At 58.1% G+C, this 22,896-nt stretch overlaps 1 protein-coding gene across 5 annotated transcripts in view; it reads left to right on the top strand.

Moving 5' to 3' along the window:
* Window positions 1–22,896, top strand: part of HIP1 (huntingtin interacting protein 1) — a 52,357-nt gene that overhangs the window by 15,586 nt on the left and 13,875 nt on the right. The window contains exons 1-9 of one of the 5 annotated variants that reach the window (XM_074923183.1): window positions 7,689–7,820; window positions 16,025–16,088; window positions 16,694–16,836; window positions 17,312–17,368; window positions 17,865–17,945; window positions 20,383–20,459; window positions 20,724–20,785; window positions 22,170–22,310; window positions 22,839–22,896. In XM_074923183.1, coding sequence (XP_074779284.1) covers window positions 7,803–7,820; window positions 16,025–16,088; window positions 16,694–16,836; window positions 17,312–17,368; window positions 17,865–17,945; window positions 20,383–20,459; window positions 20,724–20,785; window positions 22,170–22,310; window positions 22,839–22,896 — 701 coding nt within the window. In that variant the 5' untranslated portion in view covers window positions 7,689–7,802. Of the gene's footprint in view, window positions 1–7,688; window positions 7,821–11,624; window positions 11,667–16,024; window positions 16,089–16,693; window positions 16,837–17,311; window positions 17,369–17,863; window positions 17,946–20,382; window positions 20,460–20,723; window positions 20,786–22,169; window positions 22,311–22,838 lie in introns of those variants that run through there. The other 4 variants (XM_074923187.1, XM_074923182.1, XM_074923184.1 and 1 more) reach the window with 4 other exon arrangements.

Raw genomic sequence — 22,896 nt, forward strand, 5'->3', positions numbered from 1 at the left:
GGAGGAGGCTCCATGTGCTTTAGGAGAGGGAGGAAGGCACCTGAGGGCAGATGCTGAAGGTATTTTTGTCATGGCTTCCTCTCCGGCCCCACGAGCACCAGCTGTGCTCCACCTGCAGCCTCCAGCTCCCCATACATGAACCCTCCAGGGCAGAACTTGGGGGCTTGGTGGGAGCTGTGATTTACCAACCATCTTCTGAATCATTGTCAGCACTGATCCAGATATGGGGGGGCTGCAAAGTGAAGAAATGCAGACAAAGTGAGGGTCCATTGAAGGGGGTAAGTGGCCCCATTGATGGGGACAGATGCTGGGGGCATTTATCCCTGCAGATCTCTGGGGCTTGAAAGGAGGTGGGTGACAGAGGAGCTCTGGGCGCTGGCAGCCCAGGGAGCAGCGAGGTGGCAAACATGGGAGTGGTGAGCACAGCACTGATGGTTCAGCAGTGTGGTTGTGACCTTTGCTAACCCTGTTTCCTTCTTCTGGGCATTTTGGTTATCTCGATGGTGTTGGTGTTAGGCTTATAAGAAGGAAGCGACTAACTACAGCAGTGCGTTGTGCATGCGTAAAGGAAGACTGAGCCCCAGCTGGAGTCAGGAAGGGTTTCCAGATAACCTGCATGTACCGATGGGGCCACAGGGACACAGAAGACACCTGTGAGTGCTGAGCAAGTGGTCATGTACATACTAGATGAGGTTAAGCGTGCAGGTTTTACACCCCACTGCCATGATTTACTCACACACAGTTGCTATTGTTGCTGTGGAAGGCTGTCCTTTTGGCTCGAGGACTTCAGGTGGTGCCTTCCCCATTCATCATAGGATCCATGGACTCACAGAATGGTTTGGATTGGGAGGGACCTTCAAAGATGATCCAGTCCCACCCCCCTGCCATGGGCAGGGACACCTTCCACTAGCCCAGGTTGCCCAAAGCCCTGTCCAACCGGGCCTTGAACCCTTCCAGGGAGGGGGCAGCCACAGCTTCTCTGGGCAGCCTGTGCCAGGGCCTCCCCACCCTCAGGGTACAACATTTCTTCCCTGTGTCCAGCCTAACCCCACCCTCGGTCAGTTTAGAACCATTGCCCCTTGTCCTGTCACTGCAGGCCCTGGTCAAAAGTCTCTCTCTCTCTTTCCTCTAAGCCCCCTTTAAGTACTGAGTGGCCACAGTCAGGTCTCCCCAGAGCCATCCCTTCTCCAGGCAGCACAACCCCAACCCTCTCAGCCTTTCTCCATAGCAGAGCTCTTCCAGCCCTCAGACCATTTCGGTGGCTGCCTCTGGACCCGCTCTACCAGGTTCCTGCCTACTCTGTGCTGGGGACCCCCGCAGTGCTCCAGGGGTCTGAGGAGAGCGGGGCAGAGGGGAGCATCCCCTCCCTCAGCCTGCTGGCCACGCTGCTGGGGACGCAGCCCAGGAGACACTTGTCTCATGTCCCATTTGTCACCCACCAGCATCCCCCAGTCCTTCTCTGCAGGCCTGCTCTCTCTCCCTCCCTCCCTCCCTCTATCCCTCCATCCTTCCATCCATCCATCCATCCATCCATCCATCCATCCCTCCCTCCCCCCTCCCCGTGCTGGTACTGGTGGTTTGGGGGTTGCCCCAACCCCTCTGCAGGACCTTGCACTTGGCCTGGTTGAACTCCACGAGGTTCACATGTTCCCCTCCTCCAGCCTGTCCAGGTCCCTCTGGATGCCATCCCTTCCCTCCAGTGTACGACTGCACTGCCCAGCTCAGTGTCACCCTGCCTGTGCCCCCCCAGCCCTCCACACCAGGTGGGGAATGGGAGTTTCTCCTGCTCCAGGTTTGGATGGGAGGATCTCCCTGGCTCCTTGCAACCTCAGCAGGGGGGTGAAGCAGGGAGCAGGGAGGATATTGCTTATCCCGTGTCTCACTTTTCCTCTTGCATTTTTAATCCCATTAGCTTTGCAGAGCTGCTCGCTGAGTTCCTGCTAACCTTGGACCGGCCCGTCCGCCGGCGCTGTCTGAGCGATGTTACACGAGGCCCGTGCAGTTGCTGTAACACCAACGGCTATAGATTGAACAAGGAGCTAAAAATAACAAATGATCAATAATGGCAGCATGAACCCCAGATTTTTATTTTTTTTTTTTTAGGAAAATCTGTGTATTGACAACACAACAAAGCGCCTTCCTGTAAAGGCAGGAGGAATAATGGAGCCGGGCTCCCTGCCCGGGCCCGGGCCTGGGGCTGGCAGCGGTGCCAGCTTCGCCCACGGCCCCGGGCCCGCGGGTTCTGCACCCCGGGAGCCCTGCCCTGAGCTGCGTGGGGTGATGTGGAAGGGTAGCGCTCCTCCCCGCCTCCCCGTGCTGCTCCCGCCCGTGGTGAGGAGCGGGGGGAGCTCGGCACTCACTGAAATAACCCCCTCGCTGGCAGCCCCCGGCTGCCGGCTCCTGCCTGCGCTGCCTGCTCCACTTCAGCGCGGCCGCCAGCCCTGGACCCATGCCTGCTTCAGACTGATCTGCTTTTTCCTCTCGCTTTCACATGCCCAGGAAACTGCGGCATTACAAGGATTTGAAAATGGCCTTGAGCTTTTTAAGCACTGGTCCAGAGCGGATATTTTTCCTAAATCAAGATTTGCAAAGATTTGGGCATTAGTTAGTTGGGAGGATTTCCAGAAGTACCAGAGCACCCAAACACCCTTTAAATCTGCCTCCTGTGCAAGTGGAGATTTGGTACTGAAAAGCAGGTGTCTCACCCAGACAATTTGGCGAATATTTTTTTTACATCAGTAGTGTTAGTGTAAGGGTTTTCTGAAGGTTGTTCATTGCTGGAGCTCTTCTGAAAATCATGGTGGTGTGGGATCAGCCTGGAGAGGTTTGGACGTATTGTGATGTCTGAGGCCAAGAAACTCATCACACCTTCAGCTTCTGCTAATGCAGCTGCTCCATCCCTGTATCCCAACTAACCGGTGGTGTGATGCTGGTGCCCAGGGCAGGTCTCAGCTCTGTTTCAGAAGGACGTTGAGCGGCGCAGTGGATCGGTCAGGGAAGGTGTTCTGTGTTACGATGCTGTAACCTCCCAGCTCAGTGGAAAAAAAACACCCATTTCTGCAAACGGTGAGGTGGGTTTTTCCTCTAAATCACACTATTATAAATACACCCTGGTACCCAGCATTCACTCCCGTCTTGTCTTGCACAGCCAGCAGTGCTCTCCCAGCTTCATGGACCAGAAACTAAACCCAGTTTAATGAGGCATGTACCTCAAAGGCATATTCCCCGAGTGAGTGCTTGGGTGTCTGGAGAGATACTGAAAAGAGCTAAAACCTGCAAAATAGAAAAGAAATAGTTTTATAAGTGCTCATTGGTTTTCCCAATGAACTTGACATTCTGCTTTACACCTAGAGCTCTGAAAACCCCAGGATCCTGGAGATCCCATATCGGAAAGATGCTCCAGCAGCATCTTGCATGGTTGAGCCATGGGGCAGGACTATTTTATTGTGAGCTAAAAGAGCTGCTCTGGGGAGGTGGGTTTCAAGTGCACTGGAGCAGCTGGAAAAAAATTACGTTCCCCAAGGAAAATGACTTTAAGAGAGGGGGGTGGTTTGAGAGCGCAGCTCCCATTTGGTTCCTTCCCTCGGGGAAGACTCGGGAAATACAGAGAGATCAAGAGGGAGCAACAGATATTATTAGTCATCCAGGGGGGAGGCGGCTGCAGGGGAAGAGGGTTTAAAAGGCTTCAGAGTATTTTTAAACCTGGTAAAATGAACAAGCAAGGAGACCTGTAAGAGAGATGTAGATGCTTCTTGGAGCAGAGTGGCCCGGACTTTCTGCTCTGTCCTGCCCCGAGCATCAGCTCAGGCTGAGATTTGCTCAAACAGAAGTAGAGGATGTAAAACCAATAAAAGAAAATGCCTTCTAGAACATTACCCGACGAACCTCGTCAAGCTGGCTCTAATGACAAAAGGCCATGTTTGCTGAGATGTTTTAGCCCTAATTCCCCTCATTTTAAGGGGAGTCAGGTGCTGAAATAAGAGTTTAAAAGCTGCTTGCTGAGCCTCCAGCGTGCTTGGGGAAGATGCTGAACATCTCTTCCTTCATCCATCGTGGTCTGGACCACGTGTACTGTCCTGGCAGCTCACAGGAGCTTAATGGAGCTGCAGGAGGATGGAGGGTATTTCCAGGGTGGTGTAAAAGGTCTCAGAGTGCAGCACTGGAGGAGGTTAAATACAGCCAGTGTGGAGAGGAGGGTGCTCTCGCCTCTCCAGATCTGCTGGGAGGATGATGAAGGCACTCAGGGCTGCCTCCCCCCTGGTTCTCCAGGGAAGCAGCCCTTGCTTTGCCTCCCTATTCCCTGCCAGGAAAGGTCCCTTCCTACCCCCCGAGCCAGAGGGGTTGACAGAGGCAGCACCTTTGATGCCCTGTGGTTTTTCAGCCACCACTTCAGCACATCCCGAGCATCCCCCCCACTGCCTTTATTCACAAGGTAATTGCCTCCTTCCCAGATGGAGAGCATCTGCTCTGCAGAGGCTTGCTAGGGCTGGTCTTCCGCAAGCTCATCCCGAATAGCTGGAATGGGATGCAGGAGCCTGGGATGAAGTGGGTGGGTTTGCACACCCGACTGGGATGCTCTGTGTATCCTCCCGGGCTCCTGCCGCAGCAGCACAGAGATTTAGAGCAAGTTACTTATTGCACAGCCATCAGTGGATTTGTGCAAGTGAGTTAAGTATAATATATATATATATGTATCTATAGCAGGTGCTCCTGCAGAACAGCAGGTCAGCACCTCGGCATCTTTACCGGAGCCCCTGGGAATAACCCAGGAGCACCGTGCAGGGCAGGAGCAGCTCTTGTGTGCCAGCACCAGCGTTTCTCCACAGCGATGTAGTGAACCACAGCAGGGAATTTCCCTGGGCTGGGTAAAGCGAGAAGGAAATTCCTCTCACCCCTGTGCATCCCTGTAGTGGTGGCATTTGTCCCCAGGGGTCACACTGGCCCCTCCTGAGCCCTGGTATGGTGTGTGCACTGCCACCCCCACTCCCCACTCGGTGCTTTCAGCTTGGGGAGCGCAGCGCTGCCAGCCACAGGGGTATGCAGGTTTCCTTTTGCTCTGGGAACTCTCGGGAAATTGCCTTTAAATTAATTTTCAGATTTTCGTCTTGACTCTTATTTTTACCCTCTAGCTGAAGACACCCCCCTCCCTTGCTGTGAAGCCAGGTAGACTTGGAGCTTGTTCCCTTTTCCTCAAGTCCTTCCTGGTGGCCTCTGAAATGTGGGTTTTACCAGCCGGAGCAGCTCAGCCATGAGGAACTACACAGTGACCATGGCCGTGCCGCAGCAGCCGGACACTTGCATGTCCCAGCTCTGCAGCATCTGTAGGAAACCATTGATAACGATAACATCCATCTCTCTGAGCTGGCTTTAGCACCAGCTGAGATGTTTGGTTCAGGAGTGAGCTTGCATGAAAGCTTGATTTTGAAAAAAAAGGTTAATGATGGTGACCTGACTTAATTTGTGGGATTAAGGAGGGATGTTGGGAACACAAAGCCTGTATGCAGGAGGTGGGCAGCTCGGTGTGGCTGCACACAGGTTTCGATGGTATTACAGGGTGTTGCCAGTAAATATGGCTAAAGGATGGATCCTGCATGTTATTTTACAAACTACCTATTTCCTATGCAGGTGGCATTGTAGGAAACGTCACACCCATCTGATGCGTGTGGCGGGGGGATTGGGTTTTGCTCCGGAGGATGCTCTGGTTTTAGCTGTGCCTTGCAGGGTGTGCTCTTTGCATACCTGCCTTAAAATCTCTTCGTGCAAATGAGGCATTAAAACCTGATGGCCAAGTGCTAATTGCAGGGCTGTGGCCTCTGGAAACTCTGACTTCTTGGTGCCTCTGAAGGACAGCGCTCTGGGAAGCAAGCACCGCATCTGCAGGACATCTTGGGACAGTGGGCAGCAGCGGTGGCAGCATTCAGAGCAATGCTAAACCCAGCTACGGGTGAATTAATTAATTCCGGGATCCCCTTAAGCCAGGGGGAACACCAGGCTGGGGGCTGGGCTGCACCACAAGGACCCAAGCGCCCACTTTCCATGCCAAGAGCACAGCTGGGAATCACTCACCAAGGGGCTTCGCCGTGGGGAGGGCACAAACCCCGGTGTCCCTTTCAGCTGTGGTGCTCGATTCTGGGTCTGTCCCCTCTGCTGTTGGGGCTGGGGATGCTGGCGTTGGTGCTTTGCCTCCAGTGCAGCAGAGGCCACTCCTGCCATGCACGCAGATGCTGTCATGCCTGTCATGATAGGGACTGTCGAGCCCCGTCGTGCCTCGATAGGGGCAGGTGACCATGACAGGGGCAGGTACCTGTGATAGGAGCAGGTACCCCACCCCCTGGGCACTGCCTTGTGCCCACCCCCAGGCTCAGAGCAGGGACCAGACTCTGCTCCTGGAGAAATCTGGCTGCTGCTTGAAACCATCTGGTGCAACAGAACGGTGAGGAGCCGCGTACCTGCGGAGCGGCGCGTCTGCCCATCTGTCCTGGGAACTGCAGCGGAGACTTTAACACCCACCTGAGGCAAACACAACCTGGGTCTTGGCCCTAAAAGCTGTCCCTCCCCAGGGCTGGGATTAACTGGGTGGGGAGGGTGGGTGCAGAGCTGGGTGCTGGCAGGGCCCAGGGGTGGCAGTTCTCCGTCGCTGCAGGGATGGTGGGATCCCATTATCTTACTAAGAGCGGCCAAGTCACCATCCCGGAGTAAGTGGCTGAGCCGCGACTAGACTATAGTAATCCTGGGGGATTAATATCTTCAGCCAGGGCCAGAACTCCAGGAGTGGTTTTTTCATCGGGCTGTGGAGCTTCTCTGCTTCCAGCTGAGGGGCAGCTGCAGCACCTTTCCTCCTCCCTGCGTTGGAGTTGCTTTTAAGGGAACACATTAAACCAGAAGATTCGTTTGGGTTTCTTTTGTGCATCCCCTCCAGAGCACTGATAGGAGCTGGGAAAAAAACAAAATACTCCTGCCTGGGTGTTTGCCTGTCCTGCAGTGGGTCAGCAGCCCCTGCCCGGGGCGCAGCAGCACGGGCAGGCAGTGTGCCGTGCCGTGCCTGCCTGAGGGTGGTGGACTGAGCCCGGGGGACTCGTTTACCACCCCAGTTTAATTGCTTTTGTTGTTGCAACCGATACTGTGGCAGCCGAGTGGGCCCCTGTGCGAGCGAAACCCAGTGCCGGTCCCCGGGCAGAGCCTGGGGTGCAGCTTCCCCCGGGGACAGAGCTGGGGTGACTGGGGAGGGTGCAGGGAGGTGCAGGTGGGCCAGGGGATGGGGCAGGGGATGGAGCAGGGACCCGGCAGGGGGGCAGGGGGTCGGGCAGGGGATCGGGCAGCGGAGCAAGGGGTCAGGCAGGGGGTCGGGGAGGGGGGCAGGGGGTCGGGCAGGGGTCAGGGGTCAGGCAGGCTGCGCCGGGGGGGCGCGGAACCCCCCGCCCGCCCTGCCTCCGGCCACCCCCGCTTCGCCGCTGCCCCGAAGCCACCCCGCGGGCTGCGGGCGGGCGCTCCCGGGGGGGCTGCGGTGAGGAGCGGCCCCCCCGCGCACCCGCGGGCTCCTTTGTTATTCCTGCGGCGCGCCGCGGCTCCCTCCCCCCCCTCTTCCCTCCCCCCTCCCCCCAGCTCGGCTGTGCCGCCCCTCGCGGGAGCGCGCCCGTGCGCGGGAGCGCGCCCGCCCCCCCCGCCCTCCGCCGCCGCCGTGCCGCCGCCGCCGCCGCCCGGCAGAACCTTCCAGCGCCGCCGCCCCGAGGGGCCGCCGCCATGGGCGCCGCCGCGCTGCCCTGAGCCCGCGGGTGCGGACCCGCCGCCGCCGCCCCTCCGCCATGGAGCTGGGCAAGGTGGTAAGTGCGCGGCCCCGGGGAACCCCCCCAAAGGGACCCCTCCCACACCCCCGGGACACCCCCCCGGGGGACCCCCAGGGATGCCCCCCCAGCCCCTCGGCAGGGCACGGGTCCAAGGTTCCCGCCTGGAATGAGCGTTTCCATCCAGCGGGACTCCTTGCCGGGAAGTTTGTGAGCCCCCAGCTCTCGGCGTCTCCTGGTGTAAAATCCGGGGGCAGCAGGGGATGGGGTCTGGGTGGGCAGCGGGAGCCGGGCGCCCCCTCCTTCGGTTATCGGGGGGGCTCCTGCTCGCGGGTGAAGCTGCTCCCCGCCGCGCTGCCGCAGCCCGGGTCGGGGTTTGCTCCCACCCGCCCGTTTAACGTCCTTTCCCCCGGTCTTGGGCTCGGCTGGGCTCAGGTGGTGCCACCCGTGTCCCCACGTCCCCGTGTCCATACGTGGTGCTGCTGTCACAGCCCCTCACTCAGGCATCAGGGATGGAAACAAGTTTGGGGGAAAAACTGGGATTTCAGGGTCTGTTGCTGTAGGGGGGCGCGACCACCCGCTCTGCTGCTCACCTGGGAAGAGGGATTTCGCTTTTCACGGTGCTCCGGCAGCGCCGGGCTGGGGACGGGGAAGGTCCCTCGGGGGCAGCGGGGAGCCCGCGTGGGCCGGGCTCCGTTCTTGGCTCCGTTGCAGGATCCAGAGCTCCCGGAGGGGCAACGGGCGAGGGACGCCCCGTCCTGCCGGCGGGAGCTGCTGCTCGGCGGGAGGCGTTGGAGGAAGGATTGGCACCAAGGATACCTTGGCACCGCCGGGCTGCGCAGCCCCAGAGCATCCCAGCTCCGCTGAATCCGGGAGCATCGCGCTCGGGCGATACAGCCCCGGGTGCTGCTGCCGGGGGGAACTTCCCAAGGAAGGTGGCTCCTGGGATGGCAACCGGTCACCAACATGCGCATTTGGAGACGGCTCCCGGCGTCTGCTTCTCGCATCCTCCGGCCTCACTCTTTTATTTCCTCCTGTTCCAAAATATGGCCAAATATTTGCATTTGCTGGGAAGCAGAAGACTCCGGTTGGGACCACTGGGAATGTTTCAGGAATATTTGAGGGTGGTGGAGGACCTTCCTGAGCCCTCAACCCTGGAATACACAGCCATCCTCCCTCCCCCGATAGAGATCACCGCTGCTGGAAGAGATTATCTTCCCATAAAATCCCCACTTAAAATTAAAAGCCTGGCTAAGGGAGCAGCTTGTGGGAAAGGCTTTAGCCATGGCCGAGCCAGCTGGGCAGCACGGGGCATAAGGGATAGAGTGCCCATATCAGTAATTAAGTGAGAAGAGTAACGAGTGATTTTTGCGGGGAGCAGCTGTGGAGGGGTGCAGGGCTCCTGGGGAGCCTTCTGGTTTTCCACATCTCCTCAGATCCACCCCCCCGGGATGGGGTCTGGTTGTGCTGAGGGGTCTCTGCTTGCGGTGAGTCAGAAGTGCCCAGCAACGGGCGCCAGGGCCTGTGCTGGCCCTTTGTGGTGCTGGAGGTGACCAAAGTACGCCCCAAGCTCTTCTGCAGCCTCGGTTGACTTCTCTTTTGACTGTTATTTCAGCTGGAGGCTTCAAAGGGATCCAAGTTTTACAGTGTCAACTTCCCCCATGGTCATTGGTGAGATTTGGCTTCTGTAGCCTCCCTTTTTGCCAGCTCTTCTTCCCAAAGTCAGTTTTTTCACTGTCCTTTTTTTTTTTTTTATCAGAGGTTTATCTGTGTATGGAAAAAGTCTGCATTCCTTAAACTGGGTTTAAAAAACACATCTCCAGGTAATTATCTGCATAAAGTATTTATGGCACTGGAGAAATCCAGCGGCCCAGCTCTTTGGGTGCTGGTCCCCTGATGGTGGACAGTGATGTGTTCAACATAGCAAGTGTTGGTGGAGCCAAACCCTTCCATGCTCTGGTGACCAGCCCAGCTCTCCCCTCCTGGCATCAGGTGTCTCACTTGAGTCCTTGGGACCCACCACAAGTCGGCTGGGTGGTTGTCTTTGTTCTTTCCCTTTGCTTGCCTTGAAGGTGGAGAAGTGATCAAATTGTGCTGTCTTGTCCTGCCCCACCTCTGGTGATGGTGTTGAACTCATTATTTTTGCTGGAGGCTCTGGAAAGGCCAGGAGGAGTGATGGGTTAAGTCCTTGCACATGCAGCTCATGGGTGCATCACCCTGGGAATCCCGACCTCTGCTTTGATGCCACCCTGCTGCCCTTGAGAGGAGCTGGGAGCTAGTGGGGTGGTCTGTTCAGATACACCCAGAACATGTATCCTTCAGCTTATTTTAATTTTTCTAACGTGATAACGGTGCTACAGCTCACGAGGCAAAGGCTTTGGTGGGAGTCGGACAGCAGCTCTTCTTGTGGTGTGGAGACCTCTGAACATCACCTCACCCCTCCGTGGCCTGGCCCAGGTGGTTTCTCCCCTGGAAGTGCTGCCCGTGCTGGAATAGCTCCTCCATAAGGCTCACATTGGGCTTCGCCATGTGCCACAGAGTGCTGGCTGTGGGTAGACCAAGCTGGACATTGATCTGAAGTCATCATCCTCCCAAACTCAGGGGAGCAGACACGGGGGTGGCGATGCCAGGGCAGGTTTACCAAGAAGAGTGTTGTGACGATGCTGTCGGCTTCCAGCGTGGCTCGCAGAGCCCGTGGCTGTCTCCCTGATGACTCTGGTTTGGGGTGTCTGTGTGCTGCGGGGCGGTGGGGGGGCAGCAGGGCAGGGTGTGGGGCAAGGTGTCCCCAAACCGCACCCTGAGGCCCCCGTGGTGATGTCCCTTGGGATTCAGGGCTGTCTCTGGTACACCTTGGTCCTCCTGCTGGCATCAGAGCTGGTGGTGTCAGCATCTTCTAGAGAGGGACAGCTGAGCCACCACTGCTGGGAGCAAACCCCAGCGGAGGGGGGGGTTTCGGGGGGGAGGCAACGAGGTTTCAGGGTCTCACGCTGGAGGCCAACATTGCTTTGTGGAAAATGTCTTGGTTTATGGCCCAAGCAAGGTGGAATCTGAGACTTGTGTCATTTTGGGGATTATCTCTCATCGGGTGAGAGCAGGACAGCAGCACCTTCAGGGGGATGCTCACACAGCCCTGGTCAGGACGCTTCATCCCTGGAGCAATTCTGGCATGTAGCTGGCCTGGAGAAAAGCACTTTCTAAACTCATGGATTCAGTAGCAGATGCATCCAAATAGCCTGGATTAAATGATGGGAGGGTATTTCTAATGTCTCCTCTCACTCCATACTCAAAGGAAGCATTTAGGACCGAGCAGGAAGACTGGTTTGTGCTGAGCATCCTCTTATGTAGAAATACGTATGTGCACATACGAGGCACCAGCACCTGGCCCTGCACGCCCGGCCAGCACTGTCTTTCTGCCTTCCTTCTCCTCTGGCTGCCGGCGGGCACAAAGCCTGGCTTGTTCCCTGCTGCTGCTGTCCAAGGCCACAGGCACCAGGCAGCCCCACAGAGGGGGCTCACGGCCACACCGGCTCTCCCTGGGAGCTCTTGCTGGTCCCCAGTGGGGTGCTGAGCACCTCTGATGTTACCCAGTTGGCTTTGCTTTGGGATTTTGCCAGAGAAAAACCTTTCCTGAGCCCTGCGAGGCTCTGATTTCCTTTTAGCTACTGTTGGTGAGTAGATGTTTCAAGACAGACGTGTGCCCTCTGAAAAGCTTGCCCTCACCCCTGTGTCCTGCACACCTCCAGGGCTGGAGTGAAGCTTTGCTAGACTGGGATTTGCATTTTAATTAAGCTCATGGATTTTTTTTTTCCAGGCTTGCTGTAGTAAGGTCTGCTTCCCCTGGAGCCCCTGTGTCTGCAGGGCTTCGTTTCGAGCAGTTTTCCAGAGGTATGCTCCGTCCCGGCTCTCCATTTATAGAAAGGAATTAAGGAGAAATGAGAGAGCATTACTAAGAGGATTTGCACTGAGACTTACTCAATTTCTCCAAATAATTTGCAATAGCTCTGGATTCTTTAATCAACACTCATTTCCTTTTGGAAATGAAAGGAGAAGTGGGAAGGCGCCATGCAGGTCCTGAGCAGAGTTTGGCTCTTCACAGAGCAGGAGATTTGCAATTCAGAGAAGACTGAGAGTGTAGTTTGGGGAGATCTGGCAGGGGGTGAGGGTGTGCATATGTGCATTTGAAAGAGAGAAATGTTCCTCGGTACTCAGGAAGCCTCTGTCACTGTGTCCCAGGTCCCTCTGCAAATTTTTGGGCTCCTCTGTCCCTGGCTGGAGCCTGCAGTCGCATGCCTCGTGTTTTAGTTGACGCAGTCGGGAGTGGGGCTCACCCTGGTGCAGAGCTGTCAGGGGCTCAGCTCCGGTGAGAGACAGGAGTCACAGGGGTCCCGCGGGATGTGGTCCAGCTCACCCCAAGGACTGGCAGCACTCCTTGCCAGCAGGATTCCTGAAGTCCTGGAGGAACGGTGCTAAATTCCCCTGGGCAGGGCTGCGGTGCCATATCAAACCGCAGGAAAAGACCTTGCGCGGGTTCCTGGGGCCCCCCTGGGTGCTGCAGAGAGACCTCAGGCGGGTCCCGCTGTTCCTGGGCAGAGATACCGGGTTGGATAGTTCCTGCTCTGCGTTATCTGACTCTGTTCCTTCCCTACAGGGCCCGAGCCTTTCCGTGCTTGTGGCAGTGGGGTTTCCTTGTCCCACCTCGCTCACGACATTCCCGGTGCTGCTCGCCCAGCCTCAGCAGAGCACCCATGGCCCAGCCCTGCCCCGGGTGCTGCTCTGCTGAGGTCTGACCCCCACCCCAGCCCCGCAGCCCTGCCAGAGGGAGGCTGCCATGGCGGTATTACCCTTTGCAGCTCTCGTGGTACAAATGGGGCCCCACCGGCCTCTCCTCTCGCTTCCCCCCAGCCTCGCTGCCTCAGCGGCGTTGCACAAGAGGAAACACTGGGGTTTCCTTTCCCGGCAGCAAGGCAGGGTGTGGGGCTGGTGGAAGGGCCCAGCTGCCCCGTGCCTGCTGCGGTCCCCTGCCCTGCTCCCAGCGCTAGGGGGGTAGCAGTGGGAGAGGAGCCCTTTGGGCGCCCATGTGGGTGTGGGGACGTGGGGCTGACATCTCTCCATTGGCAAGAAACCAGAGCTGAGCGAGCAGCACTGCCGAGGACACGCTTGTGGCCTGGCAGGTTAGAAACAGCCCTTGTGGTGTAGAAACCCATAATTAAAATTACAGTACCATCAGCTCTAGGTGCGGGATGGTGTGGGGAAGCAGTGCCTGTGTGTCTGGGTTGAAGACCCCCTCCACGGCAAAGAAGTCTGAGCTTTTTTCCAAGGCAGTCCTAACTTTTGCTCCTCCTTGACCCAGTTTTGCAGCCAAGACTCGTGGACAGGACCGTATGCCACTGTCGCCTTCCCTGACCCTGCTCGTCCCTTGGAGGTGACGTTTGCAGCCTTGGTCCCTCGCTGCTGCCCTGTGCTCCTCCTGTTCGCTCGTGTGGGCGCTGCCGGAGCCGCTGGCTGATGGAGCAATGGTTTGAGCAACTCCAAGGCCCGGTGCCTGCTTGGAGTGGCTCCCGGGGTGGGAGCCCTGCTCTGCCCTGCCCTCCTGGAGGATGCAGTGGGGAGGTGGGACATTGCATGTGCTTCAAACAGAGCAGGGGTCTCGGGAATGGAAGGTCCTGGAGGCCACTGCCCGGACGCAGGGGCTGCCAGCCCGCTGTCACCCTCACACTGTGTCTCCCCACTCTGGGGCATCACTGAAGGCCTCTTCAGTTGGAAAAAAGTGTCCATGCTTTACCAGGAAACGTTGTCAGGAAAGAGCCGTTAAATGGGGAGCTCCATTTCCAGCTTTCCTGGGGATGTGCTGACCCCTGGCACTGCTTCCCTCTGGACACCACCCCCCTCTGGTGTTTCAAGGGCAGTGGGAGTGGACACGTGCTGGGATGAAGCCACCGGCTTTGGGAGAGCAGTGCCTGCATCCTGCCTGCAGAGCTTCTACTTGCTACCTCCAGCTCTGCACCTGTGGTCCAGGAGTCCTGTTTCGAGGTGGGACGTGCGTTTAGACACTGATCCTGGCACTCCTCACTGTGCCAGGTGGCCCGTAGCAGTTATCCTGCCTGCCTGTGCCTTCCTGGCTGTGGACTGGGATTTTGGATGAGGACAAGCTGCACCTGGAGCTGGATCCATGGCGTGTGTCACTGAGGGCTCTTGGGATGTGGGCATCACGCTCCAGGCTGCCACTACTGGCAGAGAGGCGCCTTCCTGAGGATTTTGTGGGGATTTTTCTAATGCTGAAAGGGGCTGCAGCCATGCTTAGTCCTCCGGCGTTGGGAACCTGCTTGCCTCCATCCAGTCCCTCGGGAAGGGATGTCTGATGGGGTCAGGTTTCTGCACCACCAGAGTTTCTTTCAGCTCTTCTTAAAACCAAGCTAAGATGCAGGTTCTGGTCCATGTACAGCCTGCCACTGGACGGGGATGCTCATACCTTGCAGCTGGCGATCCAGGTCCCCTGCCACCCTGAAATGAGCCTCCTGCCATCTGACTGATGACCTCCATGGTCACCAGTAAGCAGGGACCTGGTGGTGAGGGCGGTGAGCAGCTCAGCACGGCTGGAGACCCGCCGTGGTCCCCGGCAGAACCAGCACCATAAGGATGGGACGGCAAACACCACGGGGCTGCATGGACCGGCTCTGCTCCAGAGCTGACAGTGCAGCTGGAGCGAGCAGCAGCATCCCCACAGCAGGACTGGTTCATACTGTGACATCAGGAGCCAGGCCCTGTGTTTCAGATAAGGGGTGCTCAGCCCTGGGATGGGGGTGCAGTTGGCAGTGGTGGGTGGGATCAGCTGTCTCAGCCCTTCAGCACTTTGTCCCTGCTCTGGCTGGTGGATGTTTTGGTGATTGAGGGACTTTCTGGGGATGTGAGTTGGGCTCAATGCTGCGGGGTTGGGGCCGTGCTCGGTTGTACGTGGGGTGCCTGTGGCTGGTGCCCATGGGCTCCCCCAGCCCTGTTCAGCACAGTCACTGGGGTTGGTCCTGATGAAGCCGTAGCGAGCCACCTCGGAGAGGGTGAGCAAGAGGGGGTGCAAGAAGGGTGGCAGTGAGGAAGGCGCTGGGATTAATCCCACTGCTTTAATTGGTTTATATCAGTAATTAGCTACTTGTGGCAGTCCTGAGCTAGACGGTTTCTTCCCTCAGCAGCAGGATCCTCACGGAGCAGGTGCTGGGCAAGTGCTCAGTGCCGCTGCCAGCAACGCAGGAGCTTGGGGAGAGGGTGGCCCTGTGCTGGCATTGCTGTGCTCCCACTTAGGATCAGCCACAGCGTCTGCCCGCTGCTGACAGAGCTTTCCGAGGGGCAGAAATGGGATAGGGTTAAAAGTCCTGCCCAGCAAACATTTCCAGGCTGCTGCTGCCTCTCTGGAGGCTAAATGGGGCGCTGGCTGTGCCCAGGCTCCTCAGCATGGGCTTCTGACATCTGCACTGCAAGTCTTGCCCTTCCTGGCAGAGAGCAGAAGGGCAGCTTGTGGGCAGGGTTGTGCTGGGGAGAGGCTGCCTGCAGCGTTGCCTGCCCCGCAGGGGGGTTGTGCAGGGTCCTGGCAGGGTCGGAGCGGCCGCGGAGCTGCGGGCAGTGGGGATGGATGTGCTGCATCTGGATGCGCCTGTCGGTGGTGGGATGGGGAGGTGGCAGCAGGTACCAGCCAGGGCAGCTGCTTGGACTGGGGGCAGCAGGTTGTCTCCTGCCCTTCTAACCCCCCAGCTAGGTCCCTGTCCTTTGCTGCCAGACAGCGTGGGCAGCCCTGGTCCTGCTCTGCAGCACGCAGTGGTCTCGCCATCCCGCTGCTGGATTCCCCGTGCCCCCAAAACACCCTCTCTGCCCAGCCCCCTCCACAAGTGAAGTAGGAGCTGGAGGCTGCTGCCTGTGATCCAAGGACAGGGGAGGTAATTGCCTTCCCTCTGCCCGTCCCACCACCCCGAGGGCAGGAGAGTGTCCTTTGTGGTTGCTGCTTTAATTGCATCGTTATTATGCTGGGTAAATGAGTCCTGGCAGCAGCTGAACCTGGCGGATGCCAACCACATCCCAGAAAGGCATCCGGCAACGGGCAGCATCCAGCTGGCACGAGCAGGGGCCAGGGACCTGGATGGGAGCCAGCCACTGACAGGTGCCGGCAAAGCCGGGGGGTCTCAGTGGGTGAGGGGGGACCAGGGGGAAGTCTGAACCCTTCCCATCTCACCCCCCCCTCCACCGCTTCTCTTTTGCAGACTGTCAGCATCAATAAGGCTATTAATGCACAGGAAGTGGCTGTCAAGGAGAAACATGCCAGAAATATCCTTCCCAAAGTTGGCCGTGGGACAAGTGAGCGTGGGAGCGGGGCCGGGGCTGCCCGGAAAAGGGGCAGCGGTGAGGGGACACGTGGGGAGAGGTGCTGGCGCAGCTGGGCCAGCTCCACAAGCTGGCTGCCGGGGTGCTGAGAGTGGCTGGATGGGACCCTGGGGGGGTGTGTCTTGATGATTGTTGGGTTTTTTTTCTGGCATGGCACAGGGTCCCTGCTCCTGCTTCAGCCTGTGCTGGTCAGTGGGTGCCCAGCCTTGGTGCTCCCAGCGCTGCTGTTCCAGGAGGGGCAGATGCCCGCAGCAGGTTGTCTGCCTGAGGCGAGGATGCTTAATCCCCTAAAAGTAGATCCCCAGCATCCCAGCAGGGCAGCCAGGAGGGTTTGGCAGAGGCCAGGCCCCAGCCTCGAGCATGCCACAGTGTGCCCAGAGCGGTGGTGGGCTGGAGGAGAGGGGACAGCGTGTGTCTGGGCTTGGCAGCTCATCGGTTCCCCGTGGTGGCCCGGCTCCCCCCGGCTCTGCGGGTACCAGCAGGCTTTGGGGTGGCTGCTCTTCATCACTGCCCGAGGGGAGAGGAGCATTTCCTTGACCAGCCACCACCATGCATCCTGGGCACACATCACGAGAAGGGGGCACAGACCTTCTGGTCAGTGGTGAACCGGCTGCCGCTGTCAGGCAATGCCGTGCTCTGCTGGAAGTTCTGCCACGTCTTCCACAAACTCCTCCGGGACGGCCACTCAAACGTGAGTGCTGCGGGCTGGGCTCGGCAGCTACCCCGGGGCCAAATCCCTCCCCTCACAGGGCTGCATGGGGCGGTGGGAGGTGCTGGTGGGTCAGTGCCCTCCTGGGGGTCAGTCCTGGGTGGGGGCCGGTACAGGGACCTGCTCGTTTTGCCAGAGACTTCCTGGAGCTGCTCTGCCCACAAACCAACCCCTGCGCTACAAACCCCGGGGCCAACCCCAGCGCTGGTGCCAGAGGAAACGGCTCAGCACAGGGTGTCACCACTGGTGCGGGAGCCATCAGCAAGGATCCTCCTGCCCCATGTGCAGATAGGGAAACTGAGGCACCCTGGAGCTGGCAGTAGTGACACCAGGGTTGGGAACGCATCAAGACCTCCCATTCCTTACCCCAGTTGCTGGCTCCAAGCGTGGCACATCTGGCCCCGGGGCTCTGCCTGCTGCCCATGCTGCCTGCTTATTTTCATCCTCATTCCCCCAGGTCCTGAAGGACTCTGTGAGATACAAGAATGAGCTGAGCGACATGAGCAGGATGTGGGTAAGTGGCTGATCCTGCCAGCCACCGCAGTGGAGACAGCCCAGGGGTCCCTCGGCAGTGCCCAGCACCCCAGCCAGGCTGGGGGTGGTGTTGGCTTGGACGGTGGTTGCACCCAGGAGGAGCCAGGCTCCAAGGGCTGAGCAGACACTCAGCTGCGGCTGATCCGTGGCTGCTGTGACCTCCCCAGGCTGGGTTTGCCAACTGTATTCAGTACCCCATTCCACCAAAATCAAATGCTTTCTTCCTATTTTATGGCAAAACCTGGTAAAACTCAGCTCTGGTGATCAAACATAGCACCAAAATCTGCAGAGAAGATAACGAGAAGGCCTTGACCAAATCCTTTCAGCTGCTGCAAGACAGCCTGCAGCCCATGTGTTGGCAAGGGGGGTTTCAGCTGTGTTTTGGGGAGAGATAAGGGAGGGGACACTCATCCTGCAAGGGAAGAAGGCTTTTTCACAGCCTGCTCCAGATCTCAACAGCTTTTTGGTGTCCCCAGGGCCACCTGAGCGAGGGCTATGGACAGCTCTGCAGCATCTACCTCAAACTGCTGAGAACCAAGATGGAGTTTCACACCAAGGTGAGCATCATCCCACCCCCATCCCCACAGCCACAGCAGGGGAGGGTGATGCAGTGCTGAGGTGAAAGTGCTGGCAATGTTACAGGACCGGACAGGGGCTTGCAGAGCTGTCCTGGTGCTGTCACCCCAGAGGGTCCTCTCCTCTGTCGTGGCCATCCTGCTGCCTCCATGAAACGTCCCAGGCTGCCAGGGTTCATCCTTAGCCTGGATAAAAAGTGGCCCAAGGACCAGTGCCTTGAGGATGGATGGTTTCCTGGTGGATCAGGGCTCCTTGGAGGCACCTGGACTGGACTGGGAGCTGGGGGGCTACAAGAAGCAGTAAGAGACGCCCAGCTTTGGGCTGCATATCCCCTCCCAGGTATCCTAGATGGGCAGAGGTGGAAGAGGCCATGGGGTTCTAGAGTGGGGAGGGCTTGTGGGGGTCATGACAGGCTGTGCCGCCCTGTAGGAGCAGTCCCTGCCCATCCCCAGTGTTGCCCTGGCAAGATCTGCAAGAGCTAAAGCAAACCTAGGCAGCAGGGCCAGGCAGGAGGCAGTGCAGGCAGGGCAGGGGCCAGCGATGAGGTGTAAATCCCCTGGAAAAACCTTCAGTGGAGCCTGGCTTTCCTGCATCACCACAAATGCAGGGAGGGATGCGGGGATTTTGGATGGTGGGATGTCCCTGTTGGTGCATGGAGGAGAATGAGCAGCAGCACCTGCCCTGGCTGGTGTGTGAGCATGAAAGGTTGGTTATTCGCCACAGTCAGCAAGGGAGAAATTAAATAGATGTGTACAGAAAGCTCCCTTTGCTTGGGACCTCATAGTGCTTTCTAAAATAAGGTTTTTATATGGGCAGAGAAGGTGAAGTGGGAGCCACAAGTCAGCCTGGAAACTCAAGAATGATGGGGAAATAATGATTAACTTAATCTGAGCACCTCGGAGCATGCACAACTTAGTTATTCTCATCAGAACTTCAGCAGAGTTGCAGGTTTAAGATTTCTTTATGAGCACCCAGTTCATTGCAGACCAAAAATCTCACCTTAGATTTATTAGACAAATCAGGAAAACAGGATGAGGTAGCACAGAACAAACATCTGTCCCCAGCAGCCTCGGTGCTCCCAGGGCTTCTGCCCTCTATCGCCTGCCCTGCTTGGTAAATGCCACTATGCACAGGGTGCTGTGGGATCAGTCCCAGCTGGAGCCAGCACAATGTCCCATCCTGTCCCACCCAGTGCTGTCCCCAGCTTGAAATAATCCGTGCTGGTCACCAAAATCAATTTTTTCTCTCTCTCCTTTGGGGTCTTGGGCTGTGGGTGTTCCTGGACATGGGAGCATCCCAGGGGACCATCCCAGATGGGGTTTTTTCCCCAATTATCAGGATCTTGTTTTCAGCCTCCGGAGCAATGCTGCCATGCAGGTCCCTTCTTTGGGTTGGTGTTCAGAGAGGATGCACTGGCTCTGGGTCGGCTCCACACATGCCGTGTTGGCTGCCAGGGGTGATGGAGAGTGTTTTTAGTCAGGGATGTGACGTGCCCTGTTGTGCCCCAGGAAGCCATGTTCACAGAATCACAGAATCATCTCAGTTGGAAAAGCCCTTGAAGCTCCTCCAGTCCAACCATGAACCTCACCCTGACCGTTCCCAACTCCCCCAGATCCCTCAGCGCTGGGTCAGCTCAACTCTTCAACCCCCCCCAGGGATGGGGACTACCCCCCTGCCCTGGGCAGCCCATTCCAACGCCCAACAACCCCTTCTGCAAAGAAATACTTCCTAATATCTAGTCTAAACCTTCCCTCACATCAATGGAGCTTATTAAACAGATGCTTTCTTGTAGAATAAAGTAGAATATGCTTGTGGTGTTAACAGCATGCTGCCAAGAGCAGGATGGAAAGTCATGGTGGGCTTGTACACAAGCGCATCCCTGTGTGGCTTCAAGCGTCCTCATCCTTACAGTAACCAGCTACAGCAGGTTTGGTACCCGCAGTGTTTCCTTCCTTTCTGAGCTCTGCTGGGAAGAGGTGTTTTCTGAAGCCAGGCTGTACCCATCACCCCGATTTGGTCTGGAGCTGTGTGACCTTCCCTGAAACTCCTGGGCAGCGTGAAGAGGCTTTGCCTCTCAGAGCAGATATTGGCTCCTTCCCCTCCAGCTCTCAGTGATGCTGTGCATGAGCTGGAACCCCATCTCCTCCCAGCTTGGCAGGTTTCTAAGCCCAGCAGGAAATGACTCTTCTTGCTGGGGAGAATACAGGCACCATGGAGATGCTGCCATCACCTGAGGCTCAGCAGACCTCGTGTTTGCCCCCTTTCCCCTCCGCATCACTCCCTCAGCAGCTCAAAAGAGTTCGCCCGGTCTCTTGCACCGAGGCTGCCAGCCAGTTTGGCAACCATGGTGCTCACAGAGCGGTGGCCGGAGCAGGAGATCCTCAGAAACACTTTCCCAACTCCTGTTTCCCCACGCAGAATCCCCGCTTCCCTGGCAATCTCCAGATGTCTGACCGGCAGCTTGACGAAGCAGGGGAGAACGACGTCAATAATTTGTGAGCGCAGGGCAGGGGCAGGAGGTGAGGGAGGGGGGCGGGTGCAGGCAGGGTACCCAACCTCACTGGCAGCGTGACCAAGCCAGGGACGGGACCTTCCCCCTCCCCCTGCCACGGGTGCTGGGGGTGGCAGAGCCCCTGGGCAGGGCTGGTGCGTCCATGCCGGAGCACTCGCTCATCCCTCTGGGGTGGCACCTGGCACAGGTTGAGGCCCATGGGTGGCTGCAGGGATGCTCCCCAATCATCCTCATCCTTTTTTCCTAGTTTTCAGCTGACAGTGGAGATGTTTGACTACCTGGAGTGTGAGCTGAACCTCTTCCAGACAGGTAAGCCCCCATGCTGCCCTGCCAGAGCGTGGGGTGGAGGGTCTGCAGGGGCTGAGCTGCGCTGGGGGGAGGCTCTGGGAAGGATGCTGTCTGAGGGCATTGCAGCTCATCTCTTTTCTGAGCATTGCACCCGAGTTATTATTAGATGAAGTCCCAGTGTGTCGTGCTGCCTCATGGCAGCCCTCTGGCAGTGCCATGGGGCTGGCCACATCACTCCATCCCACTCCCCACCATGTGCATCACTACCACCACCCAGACTTTGGGCTCTCCCGCTGTGGCAGCCTCCCCAGGCTGAATTTCTTCTCGTCTTACTCACGGCCTTGCGACAGGTTTTGGCTTTTATTAGCAGTGAACGCAAGCTGCCGTGGGTGTTTGGCAGTGCTGGAGCTGGGGGAGGCATGGGGGCACCCTGCCTTCCTGCTGCCCTACTGCGCAAGCAAGCGGAGGGGTAAAAACAAGCCAATCTGAACCCTCAGGACTGCCATGCACCTCTGTACACTTGAGCAAGATCAGTTTGGGGTAAATTGAAGGAATTCTGGGGCAAGCCTTCATGTGCTGCATGCACCAGGCATGTGTGCTGGTGGGACAGAGCTGTGTGTCAGTGGAACTGGAGCAGCACCCTTGTCTCATGGCCATGTGCTGAGACTGGGACGGTGCCGGGGAGCTCATCCATGCAGCAAAGCCACGTCCCTGAAGTGCTCCGGGGAGCTCTTGCTGCTCTGCCCATCAGAGGGGTGTTGCTGGATGGAGGGAGGTGAAGCTGCCATCTTCTCCAGCTGCCTTGCCAGTCTGCCTGCTGCGCCAGCGGCCTTTGAGGGCGAGCAGCCCACAGTTTGTGGCAGACCCACAAGGCTGGACCATGAAAGTGGTCACTGGACACATCACCAGCAGCTCAGCATCGCACACCCCAGGCTGGCCCCAGCCCTGGCAGAAACACCTTCATGTTGTGGGGTGCATCCTGCAACCCCGGCACGAGATGCAGTTCAATGTGACATGGACGAGGGTTGGGGACATGAGGTGCTGCCCGCTGCTCCCGGCTGGTTGTGGAGCATCTCCCTGCCAGCCTGCACAGTGCACCCGAATGCCACTGGGATGGCAGTGAAGGGCAGAGCACAGGGCTGCCTGTTCTCGGGGGGCCGGGAGCTCTGCACCTCCAGCCCATGGTGCCAGGCTGAGGTGTTTGTTCCCAGGCCTGCGTGGGAGTTCCGCGTGGGAATTTCCCCTCCTGCTGAGCCTGCAGGGTGGTGGGCTGGTCCCCCAAGGGCCAGCAGGGCTCTTGCTCCAGGTGAAGGTCTCTTGCTCTGGGTGATGTTTGTGGATGTGACTGATGTGGCGTGGCACCCGCTGGTGCTGCAAGAGCCTGATCCCACGCTCCTTCCCGCAGTGTTCAGTTCCCTGGACATGTCACGCTCGGTGTCAGTGACGGCCGCAGGGCAGTGCCGCCTGGCCCCGCTCATCCAGGTGATCCTGGACTGCAGCCACCTCTACGACTACACTGTCAAGTTGCTTTTCAAGCTCCACTCCTGTGAGTGTCCCCAGTGCCACTGAGTTCAACCCATGACATTCGGGCAGGGTGGGGACACAGATGGGGACACAGGGGGTCACCACCCTGCTCAGGCTGGGCTGTTCACCTCCCACCTTCTTCCCAGCCTTTTTGGGGGTTGAAGGGAGTCACCAGGGCAAGGGACAAGGAGGTGCAAGCACTGAGGGCCTGAGCTGTCCCAGGAGCCTGCCTTGCCAAACACCCCTCGGCCAAGGGGATGGTGCCAACCAGGAGCTCCCCAGCTCCGCATCCCTCAGGACCTTGAATTGTGGTGGCAGCTGCCTGAACACCAGCTTGCTGCCTTTCCCTGCCCTAGGGGTGTCTGGGCGGAGATGAGAGCCTTTCCTGCAGCAGGACGCTGAGCCTGGAACATTCAGACCCTGGGAGGAGGGTGGTCATCTCTGGGAAAGACCCATCCCCACCTGGCTGTGCCACTGGGTTGTCCCCTGCTCTGTGCTCCCTCCCAGCACAGAGATGTCCCGTGACCTTCCTACTTGCTCCTTCTTTCAGGTCTGCCAGCAGACACGCTGCAGGGCCACCGGGATCGCTTCCTGGAGCAGTTCAGAAA

This window comes from Athene noctua, chromosome 19 (genome assembly GCF_965140245.1).
Source record: "Athene noctua chromosome 19, bAthNoc1.hap1.1, whole genome shotgun sequence".
In the NCBI taxonomy this organism is placed as follows: domain Eukaryota; kingdom Metazoa; phylum Chordata; class Aves; order Strigiformes; family Strigidae; genus Athene; species Athene noctua.